Source organism: Nymphalis io, chromosome 1 (assembly GCF_905147045.1).
Source record: "Nymphalis io chromosome 1, ilAglIoxx1.1, whole genome shotgun sequence".
Lineage (NCBI taxonomy): Eukaryota > Metazoa > Arthropoda > Insecta > Lepidoptera > Nymphalidae > Nymphalis > Nymphalis io.
This window is the reverse complement of record NC_065888.1, coordinates 4,507,118-4,520,610: the sequence shown is the minus strand read 5'-3', so window position 1 is coordinate 4,520,610 and position 13,493 is coordinate 4,507,118. Positions and strand designations below refer to the sequence as shown.

Here is a 13,493-nt window from a genome sequence, read left to right as displayed (position 1 = left end):
TTAAAAAGGCCAACTGTTTCCAGTCCTTAATCCGAAGAGTCCAGATCTGTAACAATATAAGTAGCATCAATAATAATTTGTTAAATTAGTGGCCCTCTTTACTAAAATAATTACACTTGAGTTGAGTTTGAAAATATCGACCTAATGATAGCGCATACAAACTATAAAAGAAACATACATTATAAACTAAAAAAGAAACATATGTTTTAATTGATAATTAAGTGTATATATGAGAGAATACAGTTTATTACTATATTTATAGATATTTGACAATAGGATATAATGCAATTTAGACTAGTAGTATGGAATTTTTGCTGCACTCCATTTCTTTGGAATGAACGTGATTCTGTTATGTTGGCCCTACTCCTCTTCTCTTTTCAATTATGTATCGGATTTATTTCTCGTCAGATCATGAGACTAAAGTAATAGAGATAGTAGCTTTTATTGTGTATACACTTTACTACAAAATATCCTGCGTTATCGTTTAGTCTCTGTTGAGAATAGTTGCCACATTGTGTAAAGAATGGCTTAATGGACTGATATGACTAATTTTCATTGGTCTCTTATTATTACTTACTGTTACTCTTCAATTTTTGCATAAAATACTCACCCTCTTTTCCCCAAGTCATGATTACCCATACGAAGCTGATTACCACTGCAGTTGTTATTTTGGGCTTGATTCAGATTAGAGCATTGCCTCCCAATAAAGTGGTTAAATCTTATACTGGCAGCGAAAAGTTGATAGGCACGACTGTGGGAACAGTTACTTAATGAGCAACCAGGCTGAGGGTTTCTACCACCATTGGGGTAGAAATCAGCGTCAGAGATAGGGTCGAATATACCCAGAAGACCACCATCGGTGTGGATGGATTCGACGTATACACCAGAATTACGGTTGAGTGCGTTGGAGTTACCACCCCACTGTGGGCCAGCAGGATCCAAACCTGCAATTATAAAAGTTTAATATATTCAATTATACATATAAATTTCGTATATGATGAAATCGATTGATAAGGGGTTAATTGTAATATTTTTATATCATGGTATTTATTAATAGCAAATCGAATCAAAATCCTTTATCATTAAAGGGTTTTACGAAGACTTTTATTAAAGTTCTATATACAAGTCTTTATACAAATATAAATATTTGACAATAAAATTAATTATTCAAGATTTAATATACGAATACTTATACTCGTATGTTCAAAGAAGGCTTTAAATAAAAAAAAAGTTTACCGCTCGAGAACTTATTATTATAATATATAAATAAAAATTATAATATTTAAGTCATTTTTACCTGTGACACGAATAGCGCGACCTCCGACAGTGCGACCAGCATTGCCAACAACATGGGCACCCAAACTGAAGCCCACCAAGTGTAATTGATTCCAGTTGCCACCAGCGTTATTGAAGAGCCATATTAAGAAATTTCCAAGATGACGGCCAACATCGGGCACACCGCGGACTGCTGTTGTATATAAGCCGTTAGCAAGACTATTCCAGTCGACAACGATCACATTTACGTCTTGAACCGCGAGGAAAGCGGACGTGATCAACGGGTTTATTTGACTGTTGCCATTGCTGTTCCATCCGTGGACAATAACTTTGGTGGGTCTGTTAGCTCGGTAGTTCGAGTTACGCACGGAATTAATGTTTCCATTTACCAAGACCTGACGACTAGTTGGATTATTCCTGTAACAAACACATCACCAGATACTGTAACTAACATTGGAATTATAATTATAAATAGGAGAAGTCATGAAAGACAGAGCAATTAAATTAAGCAGTCTGCTTAAAAGTAGGAAAAATAAATGATAACATTACGATTGGTATATTAATTTGAAACCAATAATGGTGGAGTGGTGAAATATTGTATAAAATGTTTCAATCGGTGTCTTTTAAGGCGGTCTTTTCCCATATTTTATTTTGTATCTTTGTTTTTGTTCCAACGAAACCAGTAGATGCTGCAAATCTATATAATCGGCTTATTAAAGTAATTATGTAATTTAAGTAATTATAAAAAATTGTATATTGTTTAGCTAATAATAATTCTATTGTAAAAAGCGGTTGCCGAAGAACCGTCCGTGCAGTGACGGAGAAAGAATACATTTCACTGCCCCTCTCTTTCCCATGGGTGTCGTAAAAGGCGACTAAGGGATATCTGAGCGACCATCTGCTCATCTGGCGGTAAGATGCTAACATCCGCCTGGCTTGTTACCACCGTACGCATGGTGAAAAACTCGTGAAGTGGCTTGCAGCCGCGTTTCGAGGTCAGCCAGCGTACAGCCAGTGCCCGAGCGAGTATTGCCGCGATGGGTGTTGGTCCAGTGGAGACGGCTGTTGAACTGATACCGGGGGAAACTGTATTGACCTGCCGGACAGGGAGACCTGAAGAAACGGCTGTTCCGCCGCTGGCCGCCCGTGGCATAGTACAGGGGCCCGAGCGTGCCTAACCAGCTCGCGAGGCTGCCCCACCAGGCCACGCATAATCTTGGGGTGGACCATCGTGCCGGTTGGTGACCGGAAGGTAGGGTCCCGGCGGCCGATTCCGGGGGGGTTCGGGGGCCCTTCCGTCCGGCGGATCAGTATATTTTCCCTTTTGGCAACCATTTGGGGAAACACGCCTCCATACTTTGCCCATCCCTTTCGTGGCAATACGTCGCTCGCTTCAAGTCTCTTTTCCTTATTTTTCCAAATGGTAGCGCAACTAAGAAATAACGGTCGTTCAGCGGTGCACACCTCCACCATACCCACGCTGTTTGAGGTCGAGTTCTCTAACATCCGAGGACTCCACGCTAACTTCAACGCTGTCCACCACCATCTCGAGACAGCACGGCCAGCAATGTTGTTTCTCACAGAGACGCAAATACTCCGCCCTGCCGACACCAGCTACCTTAACTATCCCGGCTACATGCTTGAAGAATCTTTCATGATGTTTGTTGTCACCGATTGCGCAGCTTGGAGGACCCCTCCTTCTCCATGTTGGTGGTACGTGTGGACCTGGTTCGTCAGAGCCGAGTCTACGTGTGCCTCTACAGATCCCACAATGGTGACTTGGAGACAAGCCGATTATTTGACCATCTTAGTCGGATGGCAGATGCTGCGCAAGAGCAGTTTCCTAATGCGAAATTGGTGTTTTTGGGGGATTTTAATGTTCACCATGAATCATGGTTGAAATCCCTCAAAACTGACCATGCTGGAAGAACTGCTCATGCTTTTGCTCTCACACACGACTTGACACAACTGGTTGATCAGCCCACCAGGAGCCCAGACATTAATGGGCAAGCGCCTTCTCTACTGGATCTTCTGCTGACTTCTCACCCGGTGGAATATCAGGTTGTGGTTCAAGCTCCACTTGGTTCTTCGGATCATGGCCTTATATCTACCAAAGTGCCACAGGCCAAGCTGCCGCCATCAGCGGTATGCAAACGTCGCGTTTGGCACTATAAGTCGGCAGATGGGGACGGTATGCGCGATTATTATGCGTCTGTGCCTTGGAAGGCACGTTGCTTCAGTGGGAATGACCCGACAGCTAGTGCCGCTGCTGTTGCTGATGAGATCATGTTAGGAATGGAATACTACATTCCTAGCTCAGATCTCATCAATAGGGGTACGCGTAACCGTTGGTTCACTCGTGAATATGCCGACGCTGTGTCATCTAAGCAGGCGGCATATCGCGCGTGGATCAACGGCTGCATTAGCGGGGCATCTAACATTGACTCACTGAAAGCAAACTACAATAAAAATTCCAAGTCCTGTAGGAAGGCATACACGAGAGCGGATGCACAGCGCATTGTACAGATTGGTCATGACCTTATTTCGCATCCTAGGGGCTCCCGTAGCTTCTGGCGTCTGACCAAGTCTGTGCAAAACAATTTCTGCCAACCTTCGCTGCCACCGCTCAGAAATCCGGACGGATCGCTAGCTCAAGTCCGCGGGAGAAAGCCGATCTCCTGGCTAAACTCTTTGCCGATAACTCGGTGATCGATTATTGTAGTGCGCTGCCACCAACAATACCTTCATGTGGCCACACGATGCATGACATCAAAATCAGGCAACGTGATGTGCGTGCGGAGCTGCAATCACTTGATATACGGAAAGCTAGCGGTCCCGATGGAATACCAGCCGTAGTGCTGAAGAAGTGCGCGGCGGAGCTGTCTCCTGTGTTAACGCGCCTGTTCCAACTTTCTCTCTCTTCGGGATGTGTGCCGGAGGCTTGGAGAAGAGCTAATGTGCAAGCGGTTCCCAAAAAAGGGGATCGGTCTGACCCGGCAAATTATCGACCAATAGCTATCACCTCAGTACTTTGTAAGGTGATGGAACGGATTCTAAACAACCAACTGATCCATTACCTAGAAGATCACTGTCTAATTAATGATCGTCAGTACGGGTTTCGACCAAAACAGTCCACAGGTGATCTTCTAGCGTACGTAACACACCTCTGGGGTGAAGCTATCGACAAGCATGGAGAATCGTTGGCTGTCAGCCTCGATACCTCCAAGGCTTTCGACAGGATCTGGCACAGAAGTCTTCTCTCCAAACTGCCGGCATATGGTCTGCCTGCTCAGCTATGCACCTGGATTGCCAGCTTCCTACACAAGCGTAGCCTTCGTGTTTTAGTAGATGGTTGAGCTTCACAATTCTATGTAGTGAATGCTGGCGTCCCCCAGGGATCTGTGCTATCTCCCACATTCTTTCTTTTGCATATCAATGATATGCTCTCTCTTGGGAACATACATTGCTATGCAGATGATAGTACAGTGCATGGTGGATACCACGGACGCGCAGTGGCTGGGCGGGCGGAAACTGAGGAGAGGCGGGAGAATCTTGTTATTGAACTCGATAGGACATTAGAGCTCATCGCCAAATGGGGTTCTGATAATCTTGTTGAGTTTAATGCCAAGAAAACACAGGTGTGCGCTCTCACAGCGAAAAAGTCTTATTAAAGGTGGTATTAAGTGATCGTGCTACCCAGTACCCTATGCTGGACCATAAACTTACAAAGTCTTTACTCGAAAGAAGGTATAGTTAATAACGAATGATCATTAATGATAAAACTGACCTGGTAAAAAGCCAGTACTGGTTGTTGGCGCCATTTCTAGTGTTTAATAGCTCTGCTTCATCTGCTCGGGCCTGGAGATCTACTAGCTGAGGAACACCTTCGCCATTGGGCATCCAGATGTAGCGGCTTACTCCTTCAACATAGTGGCTGTTATCTCCAGGCACCAAATTAATGGCGCTCCCAGCACACACTATTAAAAATATTTTTTAATAAATAAGGCAATGTTATAATATTTTAAATACGTTTTTATATTTTAAAATTTCCTTACATGTTACTGCAGCGAGAAGAACCGTTAAGAGCTTCATGTTAGCAGGTTGTATACGTATGATATATTTCTTGTATTTATTATAGCGGTTATCAATTAAATCTGAATGATTAGGTATAATCCGATTATACGAAAAAAGAAAATTGTCTAGTAATATTAAAGACTAGCGCTGGATCCACGGCTTCGCCCACGTCATAATCGAAAATCCAGTTAAACGGGATAAAAAGGCCAAAATATGTTAATTATGTCATTTTTTATCTTTGATAGAGTATAAATAACAAATATAGTAAGAATAAGTAACAAATATTCACAACACACACACAACCTTTCATTTTTCATTTTTATGATATTAATACCATTATTAATATTGTTTTTTTTATTTTATTTTTATTTTTTTATGTAACATTTGCACCTCGCAAATGACGCACTTGTAACCAAAATTTACCATCGCGCGATTAAGTGGGAACGATCGTGTTTGATAGAGCTCACAAGGTTATAGTAGACGCGATACATAAAACTCATACTTGTGATACTTGTTACCAATAGAAGTTGAAGAGTTCAAAAAAGGTGTAAGGTTTTTTCGGAACATATAAAGCCGGCGTGCAAGAACTTACAAATTGCGAAGAGAGAAATAGAGACTCTGGCGTTTGACGAGCAGTTTTGACCTAGGCGGAACATGTTCATCATCACATGTTCTACGCGTTAGATTGAACCAAGCGCAGATTTTACGATTGTCGCAGGTTCAAGCGAGGTAAGGCAATCTCGAACACCTTCATTGGACATACTGTGGCTGCATTGGGAGTAAAGGATGAGACTAGCTCATCGACATCCACCAGAAGGGCCTAAAGTACGCCCGACAGTAACAGTACATAACCACAATTAGAGCAGATTACGCATGTGCTTGACCCCAGAATGCCCCATTTCTTAGCAATAAATTAGCTAGTTCTACACCTTTAATATAATATAATTATAATAAAACAACAATTATATTATCATAATTTGTTGGATGATTATCAAAAATATGGCATAAATAGTGATATGTGGTAATGTATTGGTTTTGATAATACATTAAAAATCTGTATGTAAAAATATAGGCTTTAATAAACTGATATTGAAAGTCATCGTTACATATAGATTTAATCATCGTAATAGCTTATTACGTGGTAAGTATGTGGGGCGCTTCATATCAGTTGTTATAATTTTTTATCGATAGCTATGCACAAAGTTAAATTCCTGAAGAAGGAATGAGTTCATATGTAGACAGTGCTTCTAACAATTTTTCATCCAGCCTTTTCTATTCTTAATCGTCGGCCCAGCATCTATTAATAATAATGCAAGCCTACCCTTGCCAGAGGACTTGAATTAATTGTAGGATTTGTTGTTAAATTGGGGCGTTGAGGTCTTGGGAATTATATTTTTAACTCAAATTGATTAGAGTAAGATGATTGCTATATTTAAAGCCTTTGATGTATTTAGTTTCAATGTGTTTCCGATAAACATGTAGTAAGTGGAATCATCCCCAATGTTATTAGTGAGGAAGGTTGTATGTGGAAATAAAGTTCCAATTTAAAACACACATATGTTACGTCGTATGTTAAATTTTAATTATGACAAAGCAACCGAAGGAAAAATATATTAACCGATTTATTATTGTTCTTTCCTTTAAAGCAAGCAATTTTTCATTCGACCCTTACTAACAGTACCACATAATATATTTTGAGCAACAAAAACAGCATTGCAATTTTAATTGCAATAGCGGTAACCAACGGTTAAACATCAGCGATATGCATATACATATCAAGAGGCAATTCATCAGACATTTTTGGCCCTCGTTAATTATAAGAGTACTATCATATTCTTGCAGTTAAATCTACTACAAATTTTATTATTTATATTCAATGAATAAACCTATGTTCTGCAAGTTATTTATTTATTTAAAAACTTTTTTGACCACCACAGTGTGTAGTAGGACAAAAGGCGGACTTAATGCCTAAAGGTCCTCTACCAGTCAACCTTTAGGCTAAGCAGAAATTCGTGAAGGCGGTAATTAATAATCAAAAATATACATACATACAAATATAACAACAACAAAGAAAATAAAAAACAGAGCTATAATATACATATGAATAATAATGCATTATTTTAAAATACTCAAAGTGATCGGCAATGTTCTTCAATTAATGTAAACTTGTTAGCATATTAAATCACTATTTCAGCTTAAATTGAAATAATCAATGATAATATGTACTTATCGTATCGATTCAATAAGCATGGATCACCTTATTAATTTTGATAATGGTTTATTACAATACACAAAGTTTTAAGGTGCCATAGTAAATAATTATAATTTAATCCATATAATTGTATGTCGGTTACACTTGCAACGTCTATATATAAATGTTATTTGAATTCATTTCATAAATTATTTTATTTTAATTGGTATGGTTAACAATTAGACCAGATTGAAGACACGACGACGAAGGGATAAGTGGATTATTGTTAATGGTTTATTACTAAAGAATTCAACAGTTATTTTTACATGCTGTTCCATGCATAAACATTCTATAAAAATGATTTATTTCAAGTTCTTAAATCTAAGCTTAATATTTTTCAAGGTGTTAAAAGAATTTACTAATTTTTATATTGTAATGACAATTATTCTCTGAATTCAAAATGTTTTTCAAATATTTATTTCTTATATTATTTTATTTGGAAGTAATTTAAAAGTCACAGATATTTTTTCCTTATTTAAATATTTTAATAAACAATAGTAATTGTTTCTTTGATAAAGTGCCCTGATACATATCAATCCATTAATCAAAAATCATACTTCGTGGTTGGATTTTACAAACAATTTATTGATAAAATGATATGTATATCGTTTATTATCTTAATTCAAATAAGATATTCATAGAAGTAAGTTTGTTTGATGCTGTAACGATAGAAATATTACCATGTTCGTACATCGTAATGAACTTTAATAAAAAAGATTTTATAGAATTCAACAAATAAGGATTGTACACGTCAGGTCAGTGTTCTTTTCTGTATTATATCTTGTTTTTCTAACGGTATTATATCGTTATTTTTGTTTCTTTATGTAACAGATATTATTTTATAATTAAATATATGTTTTATTACATTTATTTATTTTGAGAAACATACAGCATAATATAATATATAAACAATTGCTAACAAAATAAGTATCACATAAGCCAATAAAGTTTTCACTTGTACATTCAAACATGGAGTGAACCTAACAATAACAAGTTATTTGACAATTAATTAAAATATATAAAGTCAAGTATTTAAAATATAGTTTAAAAAGCAGAACAAAAAAAAAACGATAGGAATATTAATGACAAATACAGTTTTTTAAGGTTTCTAAGAACTTAAATAAATTTTCGTTAAAGATATCTATATTAGTGTAGCGTTTATTATAATTGTCACATGCTCTTACCAAAAAGCGATTTTTAGCATAGTTCGTTCTACACATTGGGACATAAAAGGTATGTTTTGAACGGGCAATGGAATGTGAACACTTGATATAAATATTGTTGACTAAGTACATTAAATCGACAAAATTATTTTATTATAATTTTGTAAAGAAAAACTTGATCTTTGCATTCCCTGCGTTTCTCAAGCGACAAAATATTAAGCTTATTAATAGAATTGGACCCAAATTTACGCGCTAATCTTCTAATAAATTTATCCTGTACATATTCGATAGCCATAGTATATTTAGAGTATTGTAGAGTCCAAACCGTTGAAGCGAATTTCAAATTAGATCTTACATACGAATTATACAACACATTATATGTTTTGATATTTCTAAAGTCTCTTCCCTGACGAAATATGAAACCCAACTGAAAATGTTATTATATAGCACTTATCAAAATTAAGATGTAGGCCGTTAGATGAACAATATTGCACTAAAATATCTAAATTATATTGCAAATTTGAGTAGTCATCACTTTTTTTAAAGTTTTTAAATAGTTTTGTATCATCGGCATATAGAAGTATGTTAGGATTTTGAAAATTTTTCAGTATATCATTAATGAAAATGTTAAACAATAGGGGACCGAGGTGAGAGCCCTGAGAAACCCCAGATGTTATGGGGACAAAACTAGATATGTCCTTTGACAGCGACTACTTGAGTTCTATCACGGACATATGACGTTATCCATCTTAGCAAAATCGCCGTGTATACAATATATTCAAGTTTTTTAATTAATAACGAATGTGGAATTTTATCAAATGCTTTTGAGTAATCGGTATACACTGCGTCAACCTGATTTCCTCTCTCCATGGCTAAAAGAACAACATCGAGAAACTCAACAAGATTAGACTCAACTGATCTTTTATTCACGAATCCATGTTGTTGGGTAATGAACAGGGGTTTTATTAAAGGAAACAAAGTATCGTAAATAATCTTCTCAAATAATATAGGTATGATTGACAACATTGAAATTCCACGATAATTTTTGACATTATTCTTATCTCCATTTTTAAAAATGCGAACAAAAAGGGATTTTTTCCAAACAGGTGGTAATGTGCCTGAATATATGGATTTGTTAAAAAGTAAATGTAAAGGAATTAATAAAGGTTTAAAAACATAGGAGGTAATCCATCTGGGCCACAGCCTTTAGATGAGTTGAGTTTTGAGAGATATATTCAACGGTACGGCGTGATACATTAATAGTACTAATTAAGGACTGACTATCATGCTTGTTTAAAGTATCAGTATAGGGTTGATTCTCAACATCTACTTCAAAAACTGATTTAAAGAAGTTACTAAATAGATTAGAGATGGAAGAACCGTCGGAGCCAACAGTATTATCATGAAACATGGTGTCAGGTATGTTATTACTTTCTTTGATTACCTTTTACCTTTCTTTGATTTTATAAATGACCAAAATTTCTGAGAACTGTGATAAATATACATTGTTAAGAATATTAGTGTATTATTAACAAAGGAGTATTTAATGTCACGGAGCACACGCCGTCAGTTGAAGAAAAAACATAAATTGACACTTCTGCATCGCCGTCTGCTGTCAAAGCACACATTTTTTCACAATTTTTATTACTCCATATTATTTTCTGTATTCTTCGCTATTCAAGATTTAAATGAAATATTATTTAAATACATATAAGTTTGTAACGTCAAAGAGTTTTACTTCTACGTACAAATTAGCGCAATCATCATCAAAATATATCAAGGCACATGTATGGATCATTGACGCCATAGTCAAATACATCAAGCTATATCCATACATTGACACCATAGTCTTACTACATATTACATAATTTCTCTACTGAACAGATTTTCATATGGTCTTCTCCAATGGATAGAGTGATTCATGGGGAAGGTTTAGGTGTATAATTAATTTAGGTTTTATTGTACGTTCTTATGAAATCGATAAATGCCGGTTGTTTTAGAATATCAGCAATGTTTGCATTTTATGGATCTTGTTTTATTTCTCAGTAAACTAACTACACACTGCCAGTACACATATCTATTTACGTTAAGCTAAATTGCAACGGAAATCGGTCATTAGTTTTTTTTATTATTAAACAATATTAATTGTAAATAACTTCTGCAAGAAACGTTGTTTCCGAATAAATAATATTGTATACATTTTACGATTTAGAACAGTATTTTTAAATAATATAATAAACGCCTTATAAATATTAATAATAAAAAATACTTTTTATGATTTGATTCAATAATACTTTTGCAAATATTACACGCTTTATCAAAATTATTAACATATTAATTTAAAACGACTTCTGCTAATAAAAAATTCTCTGCTATTACACGATGTTTCTATAAATGATTTTATTTATTAGATTGGATCTGATTGTTACATCCAATTAACGATATTACGTGTATTATTAAAATAAGTATGAAATGACTTTTTATAATTTAGCTTAACCAGCTTTCTTAGGCCTAACTCCTGCTCGTTTCTAAGCTTCGAAAATCAATAAATAAAAAATATATCAAAGTTTTCGAAAGTTTTGGTTAAAATGAATTTAGACATTTAAAAAAATTTATTTTAAAGTTTAAAGGGGGATTACATAAATTGCATTGGCTTGGAGTAGTCTACTGCTGAGATGCGTCCTCTCTACTCACTTTCTACGTTTTTTATTACTCACATTTTATATTAGAAACGAATTGCTTAAATATAAAACCAGGCGTAAGGCAAATAGAAGTCAGTAATAATTAATTGTAATGTTATCGTAAATAGATTTTGTAATTGAAAATAAGTCTACAATATATATAAAAAATAAATTATATAATGCTTTATATGATATCCGTTTTTGATACAGATAAATCACGGAAAGTTCCTACTTTCGTACGTAAAATCTAATCTTTATTTTCGAAAGAACTTTAGACGCCACTAATGCTGAATCTAATTAGTCTCAGTTGAGCAAATACTATTATTTTCTTATAATTTGTGAAATATTATAGTAAATCAAATCTAAGTTAATTTGGCGAAAACACGTTAAACGTTAAAAAACGAGAAAAAATTATAAGAAACATGATCATTATTCTCCTTGAAATTCTCTTTTATAATAAATAGTAAAAAAACAAAATGTGTACAATTTACTTCTCTAATGTATAAAATCTATGTATCTTTAAATGGGAAGAATTAAATTATAGATACATTTAGATGTTAGTTATAATATTTTGGCACTAATATTAATAGTCGTTAAGTACGCTGTGTTCGGCATTGTGCATTGGTAAACTTCGAGTTTCCTTATCATACAAATGTTTTACGGTAATCGGTCTAGTTATTCATCTATTTTCTTATAGAAAAAGGATGATTTGTAATCTGGGCTTTAGCTTCCTTTGAGAAGTAAATTAATATAGTGAAAAATATTAAAAACGCTTGCAAAATACTTGTAATTTTGTATGAGTATCATTTTGGCGATTTATAGTTTTTCCTTTCCCCTGACGATATTACATATTATTAGAAAAAAAAGTATACTAATAACGCATTGAAATATGCCAAATAAATTTTAGAATGTAAGTTAATTGTTAAAAATATTATATTTGTCTTTGGTGACAGGTAGCGATAGAATCAAGCGTAACTTTAATAAATTTGCAATGGGTCATATGCACTCATATGTGTTGATAATGATGATCGTTAAGAGGACATCATATATAGAAAATCCAAATACGACACGACACCACCTCTACAATAAACTCACCCGAGTGGACACACCTGGTCGTTGAAGCCGGAAAACAATCCTGGCTTGCGGCAGGCTATTAATTGATTGATATACTCTACGCATATCGCCTAGCAGTTTAAGCGTCATCAAGCGGCGTACAAGAGTTTTCCTTAACGCAGTGTTGAGTTTTGTAAATTAAAATAGTTGATTTCTATAAAGCCTAATTAACATAGCTATACGATTTTAATAAAATATACTAAGTTCTTGACGTGATATCTCGGGCAGCCAATCTTAATGATGACAAATTCAAATTCTGCCAAGACTTCAGTTTGAAAAATATGTATACAGTACAGTACAGTACAGTAACAACCTGCACTGCAGTACAGTAACAACCTGTTAATGTTGGGACATTAACAGGTTGTTACTGTACAGCAGTGAGCTGCTGGGCTAAGGCCTCATCTCCCTTTTGAGGGGAAGGTTTGCAGCTTATTCCACCACGCTGCTCCAATGCGGGTTGGTAGAATACACACGTGGCATAATTTCAATTAAATTAGACACATGCAGGTTTCCTCGCCATGTTCTCCTTCACCGTCAAGCACGAGTGAATTATAAACACAAATTAAGCACATGAAAATTGAGTGGTGCTTGCCCGGGCTTGAACCCACGATTATCGGTTAAGATTCACGCGTTCTAACCACTAGGTCATCTCGGCTTTAATTTTTTTTTAATGTGTGTATTTACTATGAATTGTAAAATAGTTATGATGCTTTTAATTTAAAGTTTGATTTATATAGATAGTTCAGTCCACGAAGACGCGTCATACTAAATTTTGCGGGGGTAAGTGCGGGGTGTGGTAAATTGTCGAGTCTCGACCACGGTTCAAGCAAGGCCTACGAGCCTTTTATTCTTGAGTCAACGAGAATGTTGTTCTACTTAAATTACAAACCTTATTTTTTAAATTTCCAGAAAAAAGAATATCAGAATAGTGTGAAG

The 13,493-nt window shown here is 35.6% G+C and overlaps 1 protein-coding gene across 1 annotated transcript; it reads right to left on the bottom strand.

Moving 5' to 3' along the window:
- LOC126768153 (pancreatic triacylglycerol lipase-like) lies at positions 1–5,367 on the bottom strand. Its single transcript, XM_050486097.1, has 5 exons — positions 5,331–5,367; positions 5,063–5,252; positions 1,298–1,692; positions 611–944; positions 1–46 (listed from the first exon to the last, which is right to left on the bottom strand). The coding sequence occupies exons 1-5, from the start codon at positions 5,365–5,367 to the stop codon at positions 1–3; spliced, it is 1,002 nt and encodes a 333-aa protein (XP_050342054.1).
- Between the last annotated feature and the right edge of the window lie 8,126 nt (positions 5,368–13,493).

Bases quoted from the DNA above. Each gene is read 5' to 3' on its own strand.
- LOC126768153 (XM_050486097.1), bottom strand. From the start codon at position 5,367: ATGAAGCTCTTAACGGTTCTTCTCGCTGCAGTAACAT. The intron at 1,693-5,062 runs GTCAGTTTTATC...TGTTTGTTACAG, and splicing joins CAGTACTGGCTTTTTACCAG to GAATAATCCAACTAGTCGTC. The intron at 47-610 runs GTGAGTATTTTA...ATATTGTTACAG, and splicing joins CATGACTTGGGGAAAAGAGG to ATCTGGACTCTTCGGATTAA.